The sequence below is a fragment of the Neomonachus schauinslandi genome, chromosome 4, assembly GCF_002201575.2.
Source record: "Neomonachus schauinslandi chromosome 4, ASM220157v2, whole genome shotgun sequence".
Lineage (NCBI taxonomy): Eukaryota > Metazoa > Chordata > Mammalia > Carnivora > Phocidae > Neomonachus > Neomonachus schauinslandi.
In genome coordinates, this window is record NC_058406.1 from 14326002 (window position 1) to 14349271 (window position 23270).

General features: G+C 50.5%; 1 protein-coding gene across 1 annotated transcript in view; it reads left to right on the plus strand.

The window, feature by feature from the left end:
• Positions 1 to 667: 667 nt before the first annotated feature.
• VWA5B1 (von Willebrand factor A domain containing 5B1) overlaps positions 668 to 23270 on the plus strand; it is a 39546-nt gene continuing 16943 nt past the window's right edge. The window contains exons 1-11 of the mRNA XM_021683523.1: positions 668 to 806; positions 2339 to 2491; positions 3657 to 3927; positions 6432 to 6577; positions 7440 to 7571; positions 8182 to 8306; positions 12017 to 12193; positions 16411 to 16521; positions 18477 to 18679; positions 19147 to 19261; positions 20650 to 20835. Of these exons, the coding sequence (XP_021539198.1) occupies positions 668 to 806; positions 2339 to 2491; positions 3657 to 3927; positions 6432 to 6577; positions 7440 to 7571; positions 8182 to 8306; positions 12017 to 12193; positions 16411 to 16521; positions 18477 to 18679; positions 19147 to 19261; positions 20650 to 20835 (1758 nt within the window). The remainder of the gene's footprint in view (positions 807 to 2338; positions 2492 to 3656; positions 3928 to 6431; positions 6578 to 7439; positions 7572 to 8181; positions 8307 to 12016; positions 12194 to 16410; positions 16522 to 18476; positions 18680 to 19146; positions 19262 to 20649; positions 20836 to 23270) is intronic.

Sequence of the window (23270 nt, forward strand, 5' to 3'; positions counted from 1 at the left end):
GCAGAGATAAATCACAAGCCTTGGCCATGGACTGGGTATGGGCGAGAGGAGTGAAAAAGAAGTGGTGCCAGGAATGACTCCCAGCTTTTTGACCTGCACACCTGGAGGAATCAGGTGGCACCTTTCACTTGAGTATCTTTTGGGGGTACTCCTCACTCCCCTCACAACCTGGCAGTGGTGGGTAGATTTATTCTAGATGCGCTCAGAGAAGGAGGGATGTGGTGAGCCATCCCCGTTCCCTCATTCTGCTGAGGAAGCAGCCACAGCTCAGAGATTAAAGGGCTGACAAAGGGATGGGGTCAGACCCCGAGTCCCTGGACTCCCATCCAGAGTTCGGGGACCACTGCCCATTGGGGAGAATTCCAGGTTGGCTGTGAACCTGCTCGGGCTCTCGCCCTGACTCTGCTCCCTCCCGCTGAGTGAACCCAGGCAGTTCACACGTCTTCAGGCCTCGGTTTCTCTGCTGTGAAATGGGCAGAAATGGAATTCCCATTTCTCTCGGGGATGGTTGAGAGCGAGCAGGAGTCACTCCCCGGGAAGGGCATGAATGCTGGCTGCCTGTGTGGGCGGAAGTGGTGGCCTGGGCTGGGAAGGGATGGGGGGCCCATCTCCCCACTTCCCACCCTTCCTGTCTCTTGCAGGCCCTGAAGGCTGAGTAGCCAGCGGGATGCCTGGTCTGCTGAACCAGATCACAGGGGCAGCCCTGCCCCTCACCGCCTCTGATGTCACGTCCTTCGTCAGTGGTTACGCCCTGGGGCTGACTGCCTCCCTCACCTATGGCAACCTGGAAGCCCAGCCCTTCCAGGGTGAGGACCCCTGTTGCGGCTTCCCCAGGGCCCCCTCCCCCGTGGGTAATCCTCACCTTGACAGGATCCACACAGGGCAAGTTATGTACATTTTCGGAGTCTCAGTTTGCTCATCTGTGAAATGGGCATGGCGGTTCTGCCCCTCAGGCCTCAAGGCCAGTAGCATATCAGGTCAGGATTTGGGCTCAGCCCACAAGGCAGGCCCACCTGCCTCAAATGGCCGGTCCCCCCACTTTCTCAGGGAGCCTCCCAGTAGGAGAGGCATCAAGACTCTACGGAGAACCAGGAGTTCCCACTCTTGCCTCTGTGACATTGGGGAAGCCACTGTCCTTCTCCAGGTCGAGATGCTCTTCTGCCTGTCTGGACACCAGGGTTTGCAGGAGGAGCCGATGAGGTAATGCATGAGGAAGGACCACGCGGAATGAAAAGCAGTGTGAGACTATGAATCATCCGTGTGGGGCAGTCGAGAGAGTGCGGGACCCTGGCCAGCAGAAGTCTGTCAATCCATCGCCTCCCTTCCCACTTCGGGAAGGGGGTCACGGGAAGGCTGGCCAAGAGGGGCTGTGTAAAGGCTTGTTGTGGCTAAGATTCCTCCTCGTCCCCAGCGATGGGGGCCTCCTAATCCAGGCTTCATGTCTTGGGGTACCACCCTCTGTCCCAACCTTCTCGGTCCCCAGAGGAACCTGCAGGGAAACTGACTTTTCCTCAGAAACCTCCTGGGCAGAGCAGATCACCCTGGTCCTCTGTTTAGGAAAATCTCCAGGGGGCAACTTAAAATGGAACTTGCTAGGGGCCCAGGAGATAAAGGACTGGCCAATGTGGGGAGGGTCTTTGGGCTTTCCTCATGCAGGGAGAACCAGTCTCCCCATTTTGGAGATGAGGAGGCTGAGGCTCAGAGGGATGGGAGCCGGGGTCTATGCGGGGCTCACCATGGGCCAGGCATTGTGCTGCCCCAGGGTTCGCGGGCCCCCCACCCAGGTGACTCATGTGCTCTTAGAGTCTGAGAAGCACTAAGGTATAAAAACATGAGGCACACAGCTAAATCATGGTGGCTACTTTTTCCAGTTTCGCGACAACCTCATGAGTTTGGTTCTCTTGGCCCCATTTTATAGATGGGGCTGTGAGGCTTCAAGAAGTGTCTTATCGAAGGTCACCAGGCTTGGAGGGGTGGCCTGGACTGGATTAGAGCCTTAGTCTGTTTCCTCCGATGCCCCAGCTCCTTGGCACACACAACAATTTTCCACCGGATTTCCACTGTCTCTTGAAAACTCAGACGGCCTGGCCACATGGGTCTCACATGCCTGCGGAGTAAGATCTGTCCCTTTGCAAGCCGCCCCACTGCCCCCACAGTGCTTCTGGTGCACTTACCCCCCTCTCCCCCCCCCACCCCAGCTGGAGTCCCCCAGCATCTTCTAAGTGGCAGTGAGTACTATCCATCCATCTGGCAGGTCAAAGGCTTGGCTTCCCTCCCTCGGGCGGGGTGTGCAGGGTGCGGTTGGGGCACCCCGTGATGCTGGGCCCTTCCCCTGCAGGCCTCTTCGTGTACCCACTGGATGAATATACCACGGTGGTCGGCTTTGAGGCAGTCATTGCTGACCGTGTCGTGACAGTGCAGATCAAGGACAAAGCCAAGATGGACAGCGCCCACTTTGAGGGCACCCGCCTCCGAGCCACAACTCTCACAGGTGAGGAGGACAGAGGGCTGAGGCGGGGCCCGGGCCTGGCTGGGGTCTCGAGCAGACTGGAAGGACAGCAGTGGGATAGGGTAGAGAGAGAGCACTAAACCAGGAGTCAGGAATCCTGTGTGACCTCAGGCCTATCATTTAACCTCTCTGAACCTTGTTCCTGCTCTCACCTCTATATCTCTATAGAGAGCACGTCCCTTAAGCTCAGAGGCTGTGGAATGATCATACCAGGGCTTGACTCCCCATCCTGTTGCTTGCAAATGCTATGAGCTTAAATAAAAAATTAAACTTCATCTGTAAAATGGAACTAGTAATTGTATACCCCCAAAGCTCAACAGAGACATGGTTGCAGAGATGACAGTCTCTGATACAGTGTAAGGACTCAAATCATGGCTACTGGGCCTGCTATTGAGGATACTGAAGCACAGAGAGGGTGGGTGACCAGCCCGAGGTCACACAGCACGTTAGTGACCATCAGGATTTGAATTCAGACCAAGTATCATGTGACGTAAGAGAGTCTTACCGTTGGGTCTGTGATCTGATCATTAAGACATTCGAGAATCTTTCAATGAGCACCCAGCACATGTAAGATACCAAATTGCCTTCAAGTTGTTAGGGCTGCTTACAGTCTGGAAGAAGGGCTAGGACATGCTTCAGGGTAACCACAACAGGAGGTGGGAGTGGCTATGGCAGAAGAGGTCTGGATAATGTCGGAGGAGGGAGAGAGGGGCCGAGTGGGGACCAGGGAGGTCTCCATGAAGGGCTTGGTGGCTGGGTGACGTTGGCTAAGGAGGGGTGAGGGAATGGGCCTCTCAAACAACAAGAGAGAATTGAACAAAAGCTCTTGCCCCAAAGCTGGGAGGGGGCTTAAATGTGATTCTTTGAGGGGAAGCAGAGTCTGGGAACGGGGACGTGACTTCTGTCGGGGTTTTGTGGGTCCCAGCCTGCCACTCCCAGCAGAAAGTACACGGGGCCTGGCCTCAGACCCCTGTGGGTTCAGATCCGGGTTCAATGAGTAATTTATTTACTGAGTAACTTGGGCAAGTCGTATCCCCACGCTAAGCCGGGGTTTTCCCATCAGCAAAAGGGGCTCGCAAACCTACCACAGTTACAGGGAACTAGAGATAATATATGCATAGCTGCTGACTCCAGGCCTGTCACTTAGGGAACACTCTGCAAGACGGGGTTTCTGTCATCCCTCCTTCCTGCACACCAGGGAAGGTGGCTTTGGATGAGGATTTGGAGCGGATCCTGTTCGTGGTCAACCTGGGGACCATTGCCCCTATGGAGAACGTCACCATCTTTGTCAGCACCTCCTCGGAGCTGCCCACGCTGCCCAGCGGGGCTGTGCGGGTCCTGCTGCCTTCTGTCTGCGCCCCGACCGTGCCTCAGTTCTGCACCGAGAGCATCGGCCCCTCCACCCAGCAGGCCCAAAGGTAAGGAGCCCCAGCCCGGACCAGGGGCAGAGCCTTGGGTGGCCACAGGGAGTCAGTTGGATGAAGGCAGGGGAGTGAGGGGTAGGAGAGAGAGAGAGAAGAAGGCGAGGCTGAGTGCTAAGGTGGTCACCATCTGAATAATTGTTCCCCTCCATTCACTTTTAGAACATTTAAGAATCTCCCTGAAATGCCCCCTGTCGCTATCGGCCAGAAGCTCTGGTATTTGGACAGCTTGGGATGAGAATTTCCAGGCTTTATTCTATAAGCACACAAGAGGTATTTTCTGAGCACCTACTAGGTGCTAGACACTGAGCTGAGTCTTAGGGATACAGAGGGCACCAAACCAGCATGTCTCCTTCCTAAGTGGAACTGGGTGGGAGACATCATTATCCAACTAAGAACACTACTGATATGTAGGTAATTGTTTCTGTGCTTGCATGCATAATTAATGATGTGAAAAGTGCAATGAAGGAGAAGAGCATTGGGCTGACCTATAAAAGAGGGACCCACCCTGGGGGGCTAAGAGGGAGGCCAGGCTTCTCGGGGGAGTGATATTTCAGCTGGGAGCTGAGCCATGACGGAGAAGTGGGCACAGAGAGGAACACTCCCACAGGTGAAAATAGCAGGGACAAAGGCCCTGAGGTAGCAAGGACAGGACTCCAGAGGGAAACCAAAGCAGGTCGATAGGAGATGAGGCTGTAGACACACAGGATGTCCTGTGGCCCTGGTCAACTTCAGGTTCTCCCAAAGCAACAAAAAGCCATTACAAGGGGTTTCAGCAAGGTGGGCTGGGAATACTACAAGCCCAGGGCAGTACAGTTTCTCTCTGCTCCCCTGGAGGGGTGGCAGGAAGAGAAGATGGGTCACAGCCTGAAGCCCCGGCTGCTGAAATTGGGTCTCCTCCCTTTTCCCCACCTGAGGACTGAGGAGGATGAGCATTTCCTGTGCAGGGAGAAAGGAGGCCTTTCTTACCTGCTGCATTCAGATGTCTTTTGAGGTCTTGTATTTTATCATTCATGTGTGAATTTTTAAAATCTATTCCAGAGGATCTTTGTACCATTTTGACATAAAAATAACACTCATAATTAATGACCAGTTAAACTACTGAACTCCCCAAGAAAGAGAGAGGTCAGAGGGATGATGGGGAGTCCGATTATAGGATCCTGAAGCCTAGGGCAAGGACACCTTGTCAGCACAGCAGAGAAGCAGGCGGCACAAGCCAATGTCAGACCAGGAACACCAGACGCATGCTGCGTATTGCCAGGTTGCTTTCTAGGCTGGTAAGTTTCCACTTCTACCAGCGGACGGAAGAGTCTCCTTCTCTCCTCCTCCTCACTAGCACTTGGTATTACCTATGCTTCTTATTTTTTCTTGTGTCACTCTGTCTGAGCAACTTTGAGGTTCATGGGGATTTGCTACCTGCTTCTCCCGAGAGCATCTGTTTCACTCCGCCTGCTGGGAGGGGCAGGAACAAGCTTCTCAGGGCCTCCCAGGCCTCTCGTTCCTGGACCCACCGAGGCCTTGAATGTCCCCAGCCCTGGTAGGCCCTGCCTCTCAGACACAGAAGGCTCGGTTGTGCCAATGTCAGCAGGTTAAAGACAGCACACAAGCTTTTGACCCAGGAGCCCCAGAGAAATTCTTTCCTAAGCCCAAAAAAGGGACGCAGATGAGGATCTTCATGGCGGTGTTATCTGTTGACACAGGGGGGCAGGAAGAAATAAGTCCAAGATAACAGATGCTCCTAAGTGATACCATGTCCCAGCAAAGGCTGGTTTGCAGACCGCCACATAGATGGAGCTCAGAAACACAGCAGTGAGCGATACAAAGGAAGTGATCGAATGCCATTCAGGACAGAAGGGTGTGGCCCTGGGGGTGGGGGATGGAGCAGGGTCCGTCCGAGACAGGGTGGGGATGACCCAGAAAGAGAGCCCAGAAACCTGAGCCTTCAGCAGGGCACTCCCTCAAGGCACCTCATTATTACCTCCATTTCATGGATGGGAAATTGAGGCTTGGAGAAGTGGCTTGTGCAGGGGCTCCCAGCTCACAGAGACGGGCAGGGAGCCAAGAAATGGGGTGATGTGGTGTTAACCTCTTCACTGTGGAGCCAGACTGACCTGGCAAGGACGCACTCTCTGCCAAGTCCTAGCTGTAGGAACTTGGGGTAGCCGCCGCATCTTGTGGAGCCTCTGTTTTCCCATGTGGGAAATGGGGAGATGGGGGCCCTGATGCCTCTTCTCAGGGCGCTAGTGAGAACGTGCGCCACTGGTAGGGGGCACCAGGCCTACCAGGTAGCTGCGCCTTACATCGGAGTCTGGGCCCTCCCTGGAGGCATGTGGCGTGGCAGGCAGAGTAAGGGTGGGAGGTGGGAGGAAGCTCGTGAGCCCCTTGAGAGCTGGGCTGCAGGGCTGCCAGGGCTGCCCGGGGCTCACCATCTTCTTCCGTCTTTCCGCTGGCCCCCTGCTTCCTCCTCCTCCCCTTCCTCCTCCTCTCCACCCCCTTCCCAGCAAAGACAAGCATTGCTACGGCACCCGCGCCCTGGACCCCTGGAGCAAGCTGTGCTTGGCGACTCTCCTGGACACCGATGTGTCCAACCCCATGGAATATGAGTTCAGCTTCCAGCTGGAAATTCGTGGGCCCTGCCTGCTCGCAGGTGAGACACAGCTGCCCAGACCTGGATTCGGGGAGCCTGAGGCCCCAAAGTGGAGAGGGCTTTGGGCCAAAAGCTGACAGGGATAAAGAGGAAGGGGAGGGAAGGGAAGTGGTCCTGCCCAGATGGAAGACATCCTGAAGTTCATGCCCCCCAACATGTGGCCCAACGATGAGCCCCTCCCAAGGACAGGTTTCAAGACTATTCCCATACCCACCTCAATGGCTCCCGTGGGGCGATGTCCATGGGGGCATGGACATCCTTGGTCCTCTCCTAGAGGAAACAGGCACAGAGGTGCTTCCTGGTTCTTACCTTGCATGGTCGAATCACCTGGGGAGCTTTCAAATCCTGCCACCCAGACCCCACCCAGACTACTGATGACAGTGGTCTGACTACTGATGTCCTGGGGATTGGAATATTTCAGAGCTCCCAGGTGATTCTAATGTGCAGGCAGAGTTGGGGACCATTGTTCTGATGGCTCCCGTCCCCAGCCCACTCAAGGTTTTAAAGGGATACAAGGACATGGTTTCTTGTCAATGAGTGTTCTCCCAGAGCAGCATGATGTTCCAACACAAAAGGCATTTACAGAGTGCCCAGCGATCCGAACGTTGAGCTCTTTCTTTATGTGCCCTAAGAGGAAGCAACCCTTTGACCCCAGTGGATCCTGAGGTCGGGGCAGGAAAGGCCATCGACACCATCTGTCTAAGCCCCCATTTTGCAGATGCGGGGAATGGAGGAGGCCTGTCCGTGGTTACACAGCAAGTCAGGAGCCTCTCATCTCTGACCTGGGTCTCCATGTTCCCCCCACTGAGCCCCTATTTCTCCCGAGACTGCTGAGCCTATTCTGCCTTTCTGTTCCACACAGGGGTGGAGAGTCCCACCCACGAGATCCGGGCCGACGCCGCCCCGTCTGCACGATCGGCCAAGAGCATCATTATCACCTTGGCCAACAGGCATACCTTCGACCGGCCCGTGGAGATCCTCATCCACCCCAGCGGTATGGTGCACCAGGCGGGGCCCCTGGGAGGCCTGTGGGAAGGAAGACATGCTGATCCCGTGGGGCAGAGACACGTGGCCCCTTATCCAGTGGCCAGGCCAGGGAGAGCGCAGGGGGGTGTGGCAGAGAGAGGAGACCAACTACGTGGCTCCTGGAAACATGACTCTAGCTGGCAGAGCTGAGTGCCCGGATTCTAGCTCCAGAGACCTCGGGGTACCCATTAGGGTACTTTGCCTCCAAGGCTGCTGAACAGATGACCTTTGAAATCCCAAGCTCAGTGAGGCCCTCCCAGCTCTGAACACTCAGAGAGTAACTCTTTTGTCTCTTTAAGGATTCATAAAATGTCAGGATCTGAAAAGATCAGAACCTGGTCTCTCTCCCATTTTACAGATGGGTAAACTGAGGTCCAGAGAGGGGTAGTGAGTTCTCTGAGACCATTAGGCTCTCCTGCCTGCCAGCTAAGGCCCCCCCACCCCTCCAGGCAGTCAGGGATCTATCCCCCTCTTCCAGTTGGGAGTCCTCCCCTCCCTGAAGATTCTGCTCCTAAACCAAGGTCCCTGGTATTGCCCTCAATTCGGACAAGTGCCAAGAGTTCATCTCATCTCTGCAGAGCCCCACATGCCACACGTCCTGATGGAGAAAGGGGACATGACCCTGGGAGAGTTTGAGCAGCACTTGAAAGGAAGAACGGAGTTCATTAAAGGGATGAAGAAGGACAGCAGGGCAGAGAGACAGGTGAGGGTGGCTGGGACCGAGTCCATGGTGGCAGAAGTGGGGTGACACTGGGCACTTGGGCATCACTGGACCAATGAAGATACTGGGCAGGGGAAGGGGGTGGTTTGCCTGGTCACTCCCACAGCAAGCTGGTGGCAGATCCTCGTCCGTGTTTCCCTCAGTGGGCTGGGGCACCGCTGGGAAGATGGACATCCAGATGCAGCAGGCACCCTGTCCTCCCGCCTCCTGCCAGGCCACCTTCTCCTGGTGTCACCAAGAGGCCTAAGCCAGGTGACATTCTAGGCCGGTGGCAGAAACAACCTTGGTCTTCTCCAGGTTACTCCACCCCAGGGGACCCCCAGGACCCTACAGGCAGGTGCCCTCCCAGCCCAATCTTTACCCCTAGGCCTCCCTTTTCCCACCTGCTGAAAGGGTGTCCTGCTCGTCCTTCCTCTGAGATCCTTGTTACTATTATGTAAAGAATAAAGGCAGAGCGGAGAAAGCCTGAAGAAGACCCTTTCTCGGCCCCCGCCCTCCCCTTGAAGTGCCAGCATGAGGAGGCCTCAGCAGAGGGGAGGGGTGGGCTGGGGAAGGCTGGTAGGAGGCTGGGACACCGGCTACAAGTTACACCAGCAGTCTTTCCTGCTCATGGCCCTGCACACCAAGCCAGGCCCTGAAGGCCAAGGCAGGTTTAAGAACAATGGCACACTTCTTTTTCTGGTCTCCCCGTTTTTGATGAGAACACTGAGGTTTAGCACCCCAAAAGAACTGGTGAGCTGGGAGGAGGGGAAGACCGTTCTTTTGGGAGTTGACTTTGGTGACATGAGGCTAAGCACTTAGAGTCGATCCTGGGGGGCAGCTTCACTGGATTTAAGAGCCCCTCCCTGACTGGTGGAGGACCACGGCAGAGGGGGGAGGTATGGGAATGTGTAGACTGCTTCCAGCTCACGTCATTCCCATTGCTGGACATCCCACTGGAGGGCCTGGTGGGAGGTAGGAAGGATAGCAAAGGGAAAGGGTCAGTAGCTCACGACCCATATCATCCCATGTTAGGGACCCCACTGGAAACACCTGCCTTCCCCGAGGGGCCCTCTCACCCAGATGAGTCAACTGGGAGAAGAGGCTGGGGCCAGGTTCTCAGAGCGGGAGTGCCCCTGAGCTTTGAGAACTATAGCACGTGGGCAAGGGTGGGGGCAGTGGGGCTCCCAGGCCTGGGGCTGTCTCCCCTGCCTGCCAAGACTTATCAATTAGATCTGGGACTGCTGAAGCAAATGAGAATTTGCCACCTTGGGTCGGTTATGCAAATACCCTGTATTCTCATGAGCTCCAGGGATGATAGGGATCACCCAAAGCTGCTAAGAAGTGATGAGTTTATTGTAATTGGGTAAGGGCAGCTGGAGGAGACACTGGAGAATCCCGAGCCAGGGCCCCCACGCCACCTCTCTGAGAGGCAAAAATCAGGTTCCCAGAAGGGCTCCTTTCAACAGCAGATGTCGCTGTTGCTACCTTGGGCTGTGTCTTCCAGTGAGCAAGGCTGGGCAGCGCCCTTGGGCAAAGGAGCTCCATGTGGGAGGGAGAGCGCGATCCCTCACCAAGGGAGGGAGGCAGGCATCCAGAGGGTGAACATCAGTCAGGAAGAGTGGGTGTGACAAGCTGTCCAAAGCTGTGATTTAGCAAAGAGGGGCAAATGACAGAGGAAGACACCATGTACAAGAGACAGAGATGCAGAGAGAAGCAGAGACAAGTAGAGACAGACAGACTGGGGGGAAAAAAAACCCAGAGATGCACACATAGGTCAGTGGGAGATAAAAAGACCTACACAGATTCATCCTCTCCTTTATTCATTCAACCAATACTGTGTCTCTAATAGATGTCTGCTCTGTTCAACACTAAAAATAACATGTCCTTGTTCTCGTGAAGCTTACATTATAACACAGACAAGTAAATGAATGAGCTAGATGAGTGTGGAGAGGGCTGGGGACCATGAAGGAAATAAAGCAGGATAATATGATAATAAGTGATAAGTGTGCATGCTGGTTAGCCTGGGGTTTAGAAAAAGCCTGTCTGAGAATGAGACCTGGTGAGTGGTGAGGAATGGAAGACCGTGCCCAGAACCAGAAGCAGGACAATGGTGACATGTTCGGGAAACAGGTGGCTGGTGTTGTTGAAGTATCAGAAGCAGAGTGGGCAAAGATGGGTGGACGGGTAGACAGGGGTCAGGCATTAGGGAGTCTCATAACCATGATGCAAAGTATGAGCGGAAGCTATTGTTTAAACAACAAGATGACAAGAATGATCACACTCCCTGCTCTATGTAGAAGGGATCCCAGGGAGGGACGCCTGGGTGGCTCAGTTGGTTAAGCGTCTGACTTCAGCTCAGTTCATGATTTTGGGGTCCTGGGATCGAGCCCCGCCTTTGGCTGCCTGCTCAGCAGAGAATCTGCTTGTCCCTCTGCCTCTGCCCCCCTCCCTGCTTGTGCACTCTCTCTCTCTCTCAAATAAGTGAAATAAAAAAAAAAAAGAATAGACCACAGGGAGAAAAAAGTGGCAGAAAGAGGACACTCAGGGTCTAGACAAGAGACGGTACTGTCCTGCACGGGGGTCGTGGTGGTGGAGACAGAGCAGAAGACACGTTCAGAACACATCTTAGCTGCAGAACTAATGGTCCTCTGCTGAATGGTAGATGTACGGGGTGAGGACAGAGAGGAACCAAGGACAACCCCTAGGTCTTGGGTTTGAACACCTGTGTGCGTGATGATGTCATCGGTTGAGTTGAGGAAGGGGCTCCAATAAAAACGGAGAAACAGACACAGAGACACAGGTACGCAGACACAGTCAGATAAAGAGACAGAGAGAGGAAGTCGGAGTGGAGGGAGAGAGAGAGGGGCAGAGTGAGGACGGAGGAAATGAGATTTGGCGCAGCGTGCGTGGGTGCGTCCAGAAGCAACGTTCAGCAGCAGCTTGCCAGGGCCAGCGAAAAGAACACGCAAAAATAGATAAAGAACAATGGTCCCGTCATCCCTTTAATGTTTAGGAGCCCATCTCTGTACGGGGCTCTAAGTTAAACCCCAGAGGGTTTGGTGATGGTGGATCCTGTTCAGAAATAGCTGCTCTGTCCCAGGCAGCAGGCTTCACAAGCATTGCACTGAGTCCATATAACTCGGTGAGATAGGTACTCTTGTCTTCATACCACGGAGGAGGAAGCTAGTCGGTCCACCCTAAAGATGGGGGCAGGTTTCCTAAAGAGGTAAAATCTGAAGAATGAGTAGGAAGTTAGCAGAGGGAGAGAATCAGAATCAGTAAGCCCAGGGGAGATGAGCCAGAGAGTGGCTTAGACACTGGGGGTGAAAGCCAGAGAGACGCTTTCCAGCCTGTACCTATGCGGGGACTTCCTGCTCAGGGTCATCCTCTACTGGCCCTAGGAAGGGGACGTCATTTGCCCCATTTTATAAATGAAGAAACAGACCCAGAGGAGGGACTAGCCCAAGATCACACGGCTGGATGGTGAGAGCTGGGATTTTAAACCCCGGTCTTTCTGCCTCCAAAGTCCTTGCAACTGCGAAAGTCTAACACACAGAAGAGCCAGGTGCAGTCAACCTGGGACTCTCTCGTGCAGAGTGTGAGTGGGATCTTGACAAAGCCTGGTGAGTAGTGCGGGGACCAGCTTGAGCCCCCAGGAGCGGCTCTGGACCCCTGGAATGCCCAAGTGAGAGTTTTCCTTTCTCCTCCAGACAGAAATCATCCGGAAACGCCTCCACAAGGACATTCCCCACCATTCTGTCATCATGCTCAACTTCTGCCCTGACCTCCAGTCAGTCCAGCCGAACCTGAGAAAGACCCATGGCGAGTTTATCTTCCTCATTGACCGGAGTGGCAGCATGAGTGGGACCAACATCCACCGCGTCAAGGTACCTGTAAGAGGACCCCCACCCCACCCAGGACTTAGGGTTCCAGGGTAGATCAGCTGTGCTCCCCCAAGCCAGCTTCCTCAGTACTCTTGTGTTCCAAGCAGCCCTCCTTCCACACCTGAACTATTTCCCTCAATGACTGCCCATGACTACAAGGAACAACTTAACTTTTTAAAATCAGTTTGAACAGAGACACCCAAACTCAACTTGTTCCCAAAATAAAACTTTGAAGTGGTATGAACGGAGGTAGAACTATTGTCCAAGGGATAAAATCATCTAGAGCTTTCCTTGGCACTCTGCAAACCTTTGTTGAGTTCCTGCTCTGGCTGAAACACCTCACTAGATCCTGAGTGGAGAGGGGCCCAGAAAAGAGAGGAAGGAACCAACATTTGCTGAAGCTTACTATGTATCAGATACAACCCAGCCACTTAATGCACAGCTTGATGTTTAATCCGGACAATAATCCTGTGAGGTTGGCCCTATTGTCACCATTTTCCACATGGGAAAGCCAATTGTGAAAATTTCAATAACCTCCCCAAGGTCACATAGCTGCTGTGGTCTAAGATCAAACTCCTGTCTGTCTGTTCCTGCCACCTGACATCAGAGATTCATCGCACATGGCCTTAACGAGTGTGTATAATCCAGTAGAAAATATTCTTTTTTTTTTTTTTCAAGTGTGTAATATGTGCAAAGCGCTGTGCTTGGTTGTCTGGAAAAACAGCAGGTTGCAAACATAGTTCCTGCCCTCCAGGAGTTCACAGTCAAGCAAGGGGGCAGCCCAGCTAACCAGCCATAGCTGGGAGTATGGCCTCATTGCAGTGGGAAGTTCTGAAGGAGTGCAGAAGAGTGATAAACATTCCTCCCTGCGTATCCAGAAGTGTTTCATCTCCCTCAGGAGATTACTCGCCTCCATTATGGCATTGTCTAGCTCTTCTTGGTATTTTTGGTTGTGTGGATGTGGTGTCTCCTCCTCTGGAGTTATGAACTCATTAAGGGAAAGGACCAGATCTTTCTCATCTATCTCTCCCCATGGAGCCCGGCTCTGTACTTATGCATAAAAAGCCCCCAGTCGCTGTTTATTGAACTGGGTAAAGGCGCATAGTTCAAGGAAATGAAGGATGCGGGAATAAGAAGTTAGAAGGCTCTGCTGTCACCTGAAATTTCATCCCTCCCCCTAGTTTGTCCCTGGAGAAAACTCTTGTTTCCAGGGCAACAGGACTGACAAGGAGGAGAGGGGTTGGGTGGGATCTGTGATACCCGCTATCTCCTCGGGCTTGCTATGACCGGGTTTAGTCTTGAAGTATGACTGAGCAATCATGTATGAGACCAAAGTTCCCATTTGAAGCCTCTTGACACTGAGGTGCAGGACTGGTTGTCACCTTCTCCCCGACCTCTGCCCTCCATCAAAGGCAAGAATTAGACTGGGGAGCTGTCCATAGTCCTGCTGAAGCACACTCCAGGCCGTTGTGGCCATGTGTATTTCATTCCATAGCTGTATCAATTTGTAAGACATCTCTTCAGTTACTCTCAAGTATCATGGGATCTTATGATGTCTCTTAGAGAGCATTTAATCCATTTTCCCTGCCATTTTCCAGGTAAGGAGACTGAGTCCCCAAGAGGCCAAGTGTTTTCCCCAGCATCACAGAGCTAATGAGGAAATCAAAGCCTTCCCTATGTTGGATCAGTGCTCATTTTCCTTACCCTGCTGATAGGGAATGATAATACCTCTCTACTGAGAAAAGCTCTCTTCTCTGATTATGTCATTTCTGCTGCATGGCTTAGTAGAAAGAGCAATAGCTGGGTTTGGGGATCATTCTGCCACTGACTTGCTATGTGGCTTTGGACAAGTTGCTTCTCACCTCTGGGATCCAGTTATCCTTTCTATAAAATGAGAAGGAAAGATTAATTCAGGAAGGGCAAACATATGTCACATGTCCCTTTGTTCCCCTCTCCCAAGGCCAGACAGACATCAATAATTGACCATGGCATTTTTTCTCATGCTGAGCTTGGACTCATTCTCTATATCCTTGTCATCTCTGGGTTCCAGGCTGTTACTACCAGTTAAATGGAGTTAGTTTATGAATGGAAATCCATTTCCTGAACTAAAGACCTTTCCAACCTTTACCTTCCAGAATGTTCAGACAATAACTTCCTCTGGCTCTCCTCTCAGTCCCTTTCCCCTTTGGAGTCTCTCCTGCTCTCTTTTCCAGTTCAGCTCACTGAGCTCAAGGTCATCCCTTCACAAATGGCTTTGCCCTGGCACAATCCATTCTGCTACACATGCCCCTTTTTAGAGAAAGGTGCAGAAACTACTCAGGGCACACACTCCTTTCCCCACTGGCAATGAGGCCATAGGCGGGTTTTGCTTGGGTCATTAACTGCGGCCCATTAGGTAGACTGTTTTAGGAAAAACTAGGCTTAGGAAGGTGGGAGAGAATAGAGATCTGAACAGCCGCACAAAGGGGGAAAGTTCAGCCAATTTAATCTCCTGCAGCTGGTCTCATTCTCCAGCTACCACTGGCTGCCAAAAACATGGTTTTAAAACTCTAATAGGTGTGAGCAGAGACAATCTGTATGGATCAGCAGAGTCTCCTGCTAGCAGGAATATTCATTAGTGGCTAATGAAAAAATAAGGAGATACTGACTTTTTTTGTAGAGAAACAAAATGTATTGACATGGGCAAAAAAGAGATGAGGGAACATTGATGTTACTGTTCGATGTTTACAGAGGGGGATGGGAGAGGGGCTGCAGGTCTGTGGAGCCTGCAAGGCTGTATGCTGTGGAAGATGCCAAGATCCAGTTGCAACTGCTTCCTTCTAGATTCTGGAACACAAACAGTTTTTCTCTCTGAAGTCATGCTGAGATCCCCGGGGTGCCATCAATAAGCTACTTGGGGACGAGGGAGAGCCCCTCATTCCCGAGCTCTGTGCCACGGCAGAGAGCCAACATGAATAATGATCTCGGGAGCTATGTTTTAAAAGCTGTCTTGTTCTTAAGTTTTGTGATCCAGTGCAACGTCTTAACCTTCTGAGCCTCAGTTTCCTTATCTGTAAAACAGCGATGTTGCTATTCATACGTTTCTCATTGGGTTGGTGATGGTAACCATTCACTGAATGCTTACTACATGCCAAGCTGAGGTTCCGAGGGGTGACCTAACTAGTCCAGGGTCAAGTTAGTCATGATAAAAGTGAGATTTAAACCCACAGATGGCTAACTTCAACATGTATTTTCTTATCCACTGTGCTGTAATACATGTTATAGAGATTAAATGAGATAATTAATAGAAAGTGCTCAGCACAGGGTTTGGCACATAGTAGTTGCTTGAGATTTACTGTTGCCTGGTGCTACCATCATCATCGTCATCATCGTCATCCCTCCCACCATCTCCTCCACCTTTCCTCTTTGTGATTATTCATTTCAACAGAACTCATCAAGGGCTCCTGGTGTTGCATGGTAAAGCCGATTAGGACTCTGTAATGTTCCCAGACTTTGGGGGCGCTACTTTCAGAATGCTCACCAATGAGTCAGCGCACCTCTCTGTGCCTCAGTTTTCTCTTGTATAAAATGGGGATAATATTGTGCCTGCCTAAAGGGTCATGGTGAGGATGCAAACATCCATGCCTCTTTACAGTAGAGAGGAGACTGCACAGATTCTCTGCTCCAGATCCCCCTTTTGTCATGGTGAGGTCATGGAAAGATGAAGTAATGCATGTAAAGTATCTCCTGGGCATTTTACAAATATGAGCTGAAGAGACTGCCCCTAAGAGACTTGTTAATTAGAGAGTCAACCCTAGGTAGGGCACGTAGGATGCAGAAGGGCCTGGATGAAAGCCTGTTCCACCCACAGTGTGCCCCCCGCTCAGCCACGTGCCTCCCTTGGATGTCGATTTCGTTTCTGCAGAAGGGAGTGGATGCTCCCTGCTCTCTCTAACCTCTCAGGGTCAGCAGGAGGTGAAATGGAACTGGTAAGCATAATAGAAGGGCTTTGAGAAGTTGGACTTGCTACACGGATGAGAAGTTTTATGATGATGGCTTTGGTCCAGCCTCTGGTTGCTGTCAGCAAATTTCTTGATCTGAGGGAGAAGTTACTGTTGGGTGCGGGCAGTGGGGTGAAAGCCCGTCTGGAGGCTGCTTCTGTGCTGGGATAAGAATACTGCTGGGTGGTGGCAGCCAGTAACTCCTTCCAGAGCTCTGAAAATCCCTCTCTCGCCCGCCAGGATGCCATGCTGGTGGCTCTAAAGAGCCTCATGCCAGCCTGCCTCTTCAATGTCATTGGGTTTGGATCCACATTTAAGACCCTCTTCCCTTCCAGTCAGACCTACAGTGAGGTAAGGAGGGGCCAGGGCTGGGTCCAGAATGGGTGGGTGGTGAGGAGCAGAGGAAAAGAAGAAAAAGAAAGTGTGGGTAACCCTGAGGCCTGCCTCAGAAGCTGCCGCCCACACGCCCTGTGGAAACTCAATGATGCCCACAGCAGAGAACTAGAGAGGCTGTCTCTGAGTAGGCCATTTGCTGACATCTCGTTTTCTGACATCCCTCCTCTTTAAAATAAGGACCATTTTGGGCAAAGTATGGGTGTGCATGGAGAGGGGGTTCAAGGAAGGGGTAGAGAGAGGATATATCCTGCTTCTGTTTCAAGAGAACGATAGACTCGTGTAAGGTTGAACTAAAGGAGCGAATTGTAAGGGGTTACAGAGTGAATAAGTGGGGAGGTGGGCTAAGAATAGAACTCACAAGGCTCAAACTACAATTTAGAACAAGAGGACTGGGGCCCCAGCAGCACACTCACAACTGGTGCATATCCTGTCCAGGTCTAGGAACAGGAAGAAAAAACTTAAGGGAGGGGAGGGAGAAAGGAAGAACACGTTTCAATGAAAAATAACTTTATAGGTTTTTAAAATACAAAAAATTATATATATTGATTGTCCCACAATTTTTAAATCCGGATAATCAAAAAGAAAAATTGAAAAGTCTCCCATGATCACATCAGAAAAAAAAAAGACCACCATTACAAGCTCAGTATAAATCCCTCCAGACCTTGTTCTATGTGTTTACACACATTTTTTAATTTATTTTTTATTAACATATAATGTATTATTTGTTTCAGGGGTACACAGGTATCACAGGTCTGTGATTCATCAGTCTTACACAATTCACAGCACTCACCATAGCACATACCCTCCCCAATGTCCATCACCCAGCCACCCCATCCCTCCCACCCACCCCTCCACTCCAGCAACCCTCAGTTTGTTTCCTGAGATTAAGAGTCTCTTATGGTTTGTCTCCATCTCTGGTTTCGTCTTGTTTTATTTTTCTCTCCCTTCCCCTATGATCCTCTGTCTTTTTTCTCAAATTCCACGTATTAGTGAGATACATTTTTAATAATGATAGGATTAGACGGGCCATACCATTCTGTAACCTACTTTCTAACACAACAGCCTATCATGAGCATAGTTCCGTGTCAGTAATATTAATCTGCAAGATAATTTTAATGGCTGCCTAGTATTTCACTACACGGATCAATCAGGACCTATTGAATTAAATCCCTACAGTTGAGCATGTCAGTTGCTTCCATATTTTTCTCCTCAGTCATCTTTGTAGCGAAGACTCCACACCCATCCTTAATGATTCCCTTGGGATAAATCCTTAGTCTTGTTGGCTCAGAAGGTACATATCCATTTCAAGACTTTTGATAGATGCCATTATCCCAAGCACAGGTGTTGAAAGAGCATCTTCATGAATCAGGAGCAGAACATCTGATGTCCATCCGGTGCCAGGAGTCCTTGGCCAGTTGGGTTCCACAGTGTTGATCCAGGAGGAAGGGAATCTGAAGCCCACATTGGGCACATGATTTCTTCAAAGTACTGTAGGGATTAGCACACAGGCAGGCCAGAACTTGAGTCTTAAGATTTCTAGTATAATGGTCTTACCACTACACCTCCTGCCTCGCTCATCGGAAAAGGACACTCATTTGTACGGAGCAATTGGAGCTTGATGTGCTGCCTTTTCCAGGGGTGTTTATATTTTTAATGAGGAGCAAAGAAAGGACAGTGGTAAGTTAGTACACCACGAACAGCATTTAGGGCATTCATAGGGGGTGCTATTGGGCAGAATCACACCAGATGAGTGGCCATCCGTTCCTCCTGTGCATGGATCTAAGGCATCCCTGGATCCATGGATCTAAGATCTAGGGAAACAAAGGATCCATCCTCCAGGGGGCTTACAGTCTTGGTGCCATATGGTGATGCTGGGGGCTATCTTCCCTGTCCATGACCCTTCCCTGCAGGAGAGCGTGGCCATGGCCTGTGATAACATCCAGACAATGCGTGCTGACATGGGTGGCACCAACATCCTTTCCCCGCTCAAGTGGATCACCCGGCAGCCAGTGCGCCGAGGCCACCCACGGCTTCTCTTCCTGATCACAGATGGTGCCGTCAACAACACCGGCAAGGTGCTAGAACTGCTGCGAAACCATGCCTTCTCCACCAGGTGGGCACAGGCTGAAGGTCTAGGCCTTGGTTATCCTGGGCTGCCCTGGGCTGGGGGTGCCGGAAGTGGGGCATCATGGAAAATGCCAGAAGGAAAGGAGAGAACTCCAGTTCCTACAGTGCTTGTTTTCTAGGGTGGTGTAGCTAACTTCCAAGTTTGCCTTTTTCCCTCAAGAGTTCAGGTGGGATGAGATAACACCATACCTCTGCATATAGCTCCCAAAGGGCAGCCTAGGTGGAGGAAGTCCTTCTTGCTGCTTTGACTCTGTCCTGGGGTGGGAGTTAATGGGCTGTTGTGAATGTGAGTGCCCACTGATGGCCCTCTGCCTTCTCCTTCACCCTCTGCCTGATGCTAGGATCAGCTCTAAGATAGCTCTGCTGGATCATGCTCTGTCCCTTTCCCCACCAAAGGGACAAAGAGGACACAGAGGGTGGGAAATAGCACCCTCTCTCCTCCCCTTCCCCCAGGTGCTACAGCTTTGGAATTGGACCCAACGTCTGCCACAGACTGGTGAGAGGGTTGGCAACTGTGTCCAAGGGCAGTGCTGAGTTCCTGGTGGAGGGAGAACGGCTCCAACCCAAGGTAGGAGAAAGGGGCTCAGTCTCTTTGGTGCTGGTACCTCAGAGGCCCAGACCGGTCATACAGCAACTCAGTGGTGGGGCTGGGATTTCATTTCATCCAAGTCTAAGCTCCCCACTAGGCCACTATACACCCCAGTGAGAATCAGAGAGGTAGAGGCCACAGAGCAGGCAACTCCTGGAGTTAGTACAGGACACTAGATCCACTGGTCTCCAGCCACTGGATCACATGCTCCATCCACTGGCTGGGCAGGACTGGGACTTCTGAAAGAGTCACTGCCTCTATGGATCTGGAGTTGTGTTGGGGGTCATTTCTGGCCACATTCCTGATGATGACAAATGGTGGCTCAGAGGCATCTAAAGGACCCAGAAATCAAGGAGATTGTAGTCATCTCTCCATTTTCTGCACAGTTGGCACTAATAACCGAACTCTTAAAAAATCCTTGGGTCAGTCCAGATCCTCCAGGAAGCAGAGACAGAGCAGGTTTTAAGAAGCTCATAACTACAAGAGGTTCGTTGGGGGATAATGTCTGTGAAAGAAAAAAGAGGAAGAAGCAGGAAGGAGAACTCTTCAGCCCGTAATGCACATGCGTACCCGTGAAAGGATTGAGCAGGGAGAGCTTCAGACTGCGAGTCTGGCAAGGTCTCAGCCAACCCAACAGGGAGCTCTGGAGCAAAGATCACCCATTAGGTAGTCAAATTGGGCTGGAATGCCAACACTCGTATCCCTGCCGTGCTCAGTCATTGCCTGAGGGCTTCCAGAGAGAGGTGTGGTCTTGGCTGGAAAGCTGGGGCTGCATCTGGAGACTATCACCTAACGACATTGCAGAAAAAGGACACAGTCTTCCTCCAAGGGGGATCTGGGAGTGCACCCTTACGGCTTGCACAATCCCCAAATCATTTTTCTCCAGCTCTGCAGTACATTTGAAGAAATCAGCCTAAGTGATGCAAAACCACAGCTGTCATTTATTGAACACCTATCATGAGGCAGCGACTTCAAATCCAGTATCTCAGCTAATCCTCCCAACTACATTGAGAGTTGAAAATTACTAACTCACTTTATCGGAAAAGGAAACAGAGGCCCAGCAAGGCAAATTAACTTGCTCAAGATCACTATCCAGTCCATGCTTTGACACAAACTTTCTTTGGGTCTTAGATGTCCTCATTATAAAATGCTAAGCTTAGAGAAGCAAGATCTGCTCCAACTCTGACATTCTAGTAGTCTAAGAAGCTCAGAGGCACGTTCACTGCTGAACAAGCCACCCCAAGGCCTATCGTGTCTTCTTTGCTCACACCCCATCATGCTCATACCCACATGGTCTCTGTGCTCCTCATCTCTGCATGCCCCTGCTCACATGTGCCCCCAACCTGTGTTCTGACCCTGCCTAACAGATGATCAAATCCCTGAAGAAGGCCATGGCCCCAGTCCTGAGTGATGTAACTGTGGAGTGGGTCTTCCCCGAGACCACCGAGGTCCTGATCTCGCCTGTGAGCACCAGCTCCCTCTTCCCCGGAGAGCGGCTGGTGGGATATGGCATTGTGTGTGATGCCTCCTTATACATCTCCCATCCCAGATCTGTAAGTATCTTAGACATTCCAGAACAGCGGGGCTCCAGAACATTACCCACAAAACCATCCTGAGCTGGAAAGGCTATTGGTGGCCACTAGGAACTAATTGGATCTCGGTCTACAGTTTTGGGGTCTGGTTGCCAGGCCATGGGCATGTGGTCATGGTGACACTTCTTGGGTAAATGCTATCATTGCAACATGTGGTTCTTAAGATCCCCTGCAGCAGAAAAACTGGGGGAATGTGTCTAAAATGCAGAGCCCAAGGGGCACCTGGGTGGCTCAGTTGGGTTAAGTGGCCAACTCTAGATTTTGGCTCAGGGTCTTGATCTAAGGAGCCTGGGATCGAGTCCTATGTGGAGCTCTGCACTCAGCAGGGAGTCTGCCTCAGGATTCTCTACCCCCTCTGCCCCTCCAACTATCTCTCTCTCAAATAAATAAAAATCTTTTTAAAAAATAAAATAGGTGCACCTAGGTGGCTCAGTTGGTTAAGCAACTGACTTTGGCTCAGGTCATGATCCTGGAGTCCCAGGATCAAGTCCCCGCATCGGGCTGCTGGCTCAGCAGGAAGTCTGCTTCTCCCTCTGACCCTCCCCACTCTCATGCTCTCTATCATTCTCTCTCTCTCTCTCTCTCTCTCAAATAAATAAATAAAAATCTTTTAAAAAGTAAAATAAATAAAATAAAATGCAGAGTCACTGAACTCTACCTCTGAAACTAATAATATACTATATGTTAATTAATTGAATTTAAATAAATTTTAATTTAATTTAAAAAGTAATAATAATAATAAATAAAACGCAGAACCCAAGCTCCAACCCAGGTCTACTGAATAAAAGTCTTTGAGGGTAAGGCCCAGGAACCTGCATTTGACATAATCGCCCCAAAGTGATTTTGACAAACAACTCAGTTCAGAACAACTGCACTCAGGTTTCTTTCCCCAAAAGCTCTATTCAGGTCATGTCTCCTTAGAAAAGTTTGTGTTTTACTTACATGGATCATTCTCTTGTCTGTGGTGACAGAAGTGAGATAAAAGTGAGAAACTTCTCAAAGGAAGGTGGAATTCATGCTAAAATGTGGGGAATTGCCTGAAATTTCCCCATCTCTCCTCTTTAGTGAGTCTCTCTATGCCTGCTTGAAGGATTTGCCATCTCGTTTTATTTTTAAGCAGGAGACACCAACTCATTGCCTAGAGGGACTGGGCAGGTATAGAATGAATGAAATGGACTTCTAAAAATAAAAGGGGAAAACGCCATGAAGGATAGCAATTATCACGGAGTCCACAGAGAGGCAAGAGGGGTGGTGAGGAATATAGCAAACTGGATGGCACACGGCCATCTCAACTGGGTGACCCCACCCCAGCGTGGGCTCTGTGTTAAAGGTGTTTTCAATCTTGCAAGAGAAGTGAGAATTGTGTGTGATATTTCCAGCTTTTAGTATGTTATACTATCTCCTAAGAATCATGTCAGGGTAATGGTTACTGTGTTATGGAGAGTGGGGTGTTCAAATGTAGGGAGAAGATGCTAAACAGAATGTTGGTCGGTCTTTGAACAGTCTAGACCCTCCTTGGAGGTCTCGGAGGCAGCAGATCATCAACGGACCCTACCACTGGAATGGATCCTCAAATAAATGCCTTCTCCTTTCCTTACCCATGAGACTGGCAAAGTTTTCTCCTGGTACTAGCAGGGCTCTTGGGGAAAGGTACCCTTGCCCATTGTGGTGTAAATATGACTTGCCCTCCTGGAAAGCAATCTAGAAATAACTAATGAAATTAGAAATACATAACTTCTCAGCCTAGAAATCCCTTCTAAGAATCTAACACCTAGAAATAAAAGTGATGTAATAGATTTATGTCCAAGGATTCACTGTAGCAATTTTTTTGTGGTGCAAAATAAATGGCCACAAAGCAAATGCTTAAAAATAAGGAGTGCTAGAATATTGTGCAGTCAAAAGTTAAAAAGAAGAGTTGATATGCAGGATTTCCAAAATGTGTTAAGTGCAAAATTCAAGATACATGTAAATGTAAGTAAATGTAAGTAATATAGTCCAGTTCTTGTAAAATAAAAATTATCCCCAAAGCCCTTATGTTTTATATATATGTTTATATCGTGGAGAATGGAATGGAAGGAGCAGATGGTTCATTTTGTTAATTTTGGTTACCTACTTGGAGACAGCAGTGGCACTGAGAATTACCTTTAAAAATTTTTTTAAATAAAGAAGATAATTAAAAATATAAACAATATAGGGGGTGCCTGGGTGGCTCAGTCATTAAGCATCTGCCTTCGGCTCAGGTCATGATCCCGGGGTCCTGGGATCGAGCCCCGCATTCAGCTCCCTGCTCTGAGGGAAGCCTGCTTCTCCCTCTCCCCCTGCTGTGTTCCCTCTCTTGCTGTGTCTCTCTCTGTCAAATAAATAAATAAAATCTTTAAATATATATATATATATAT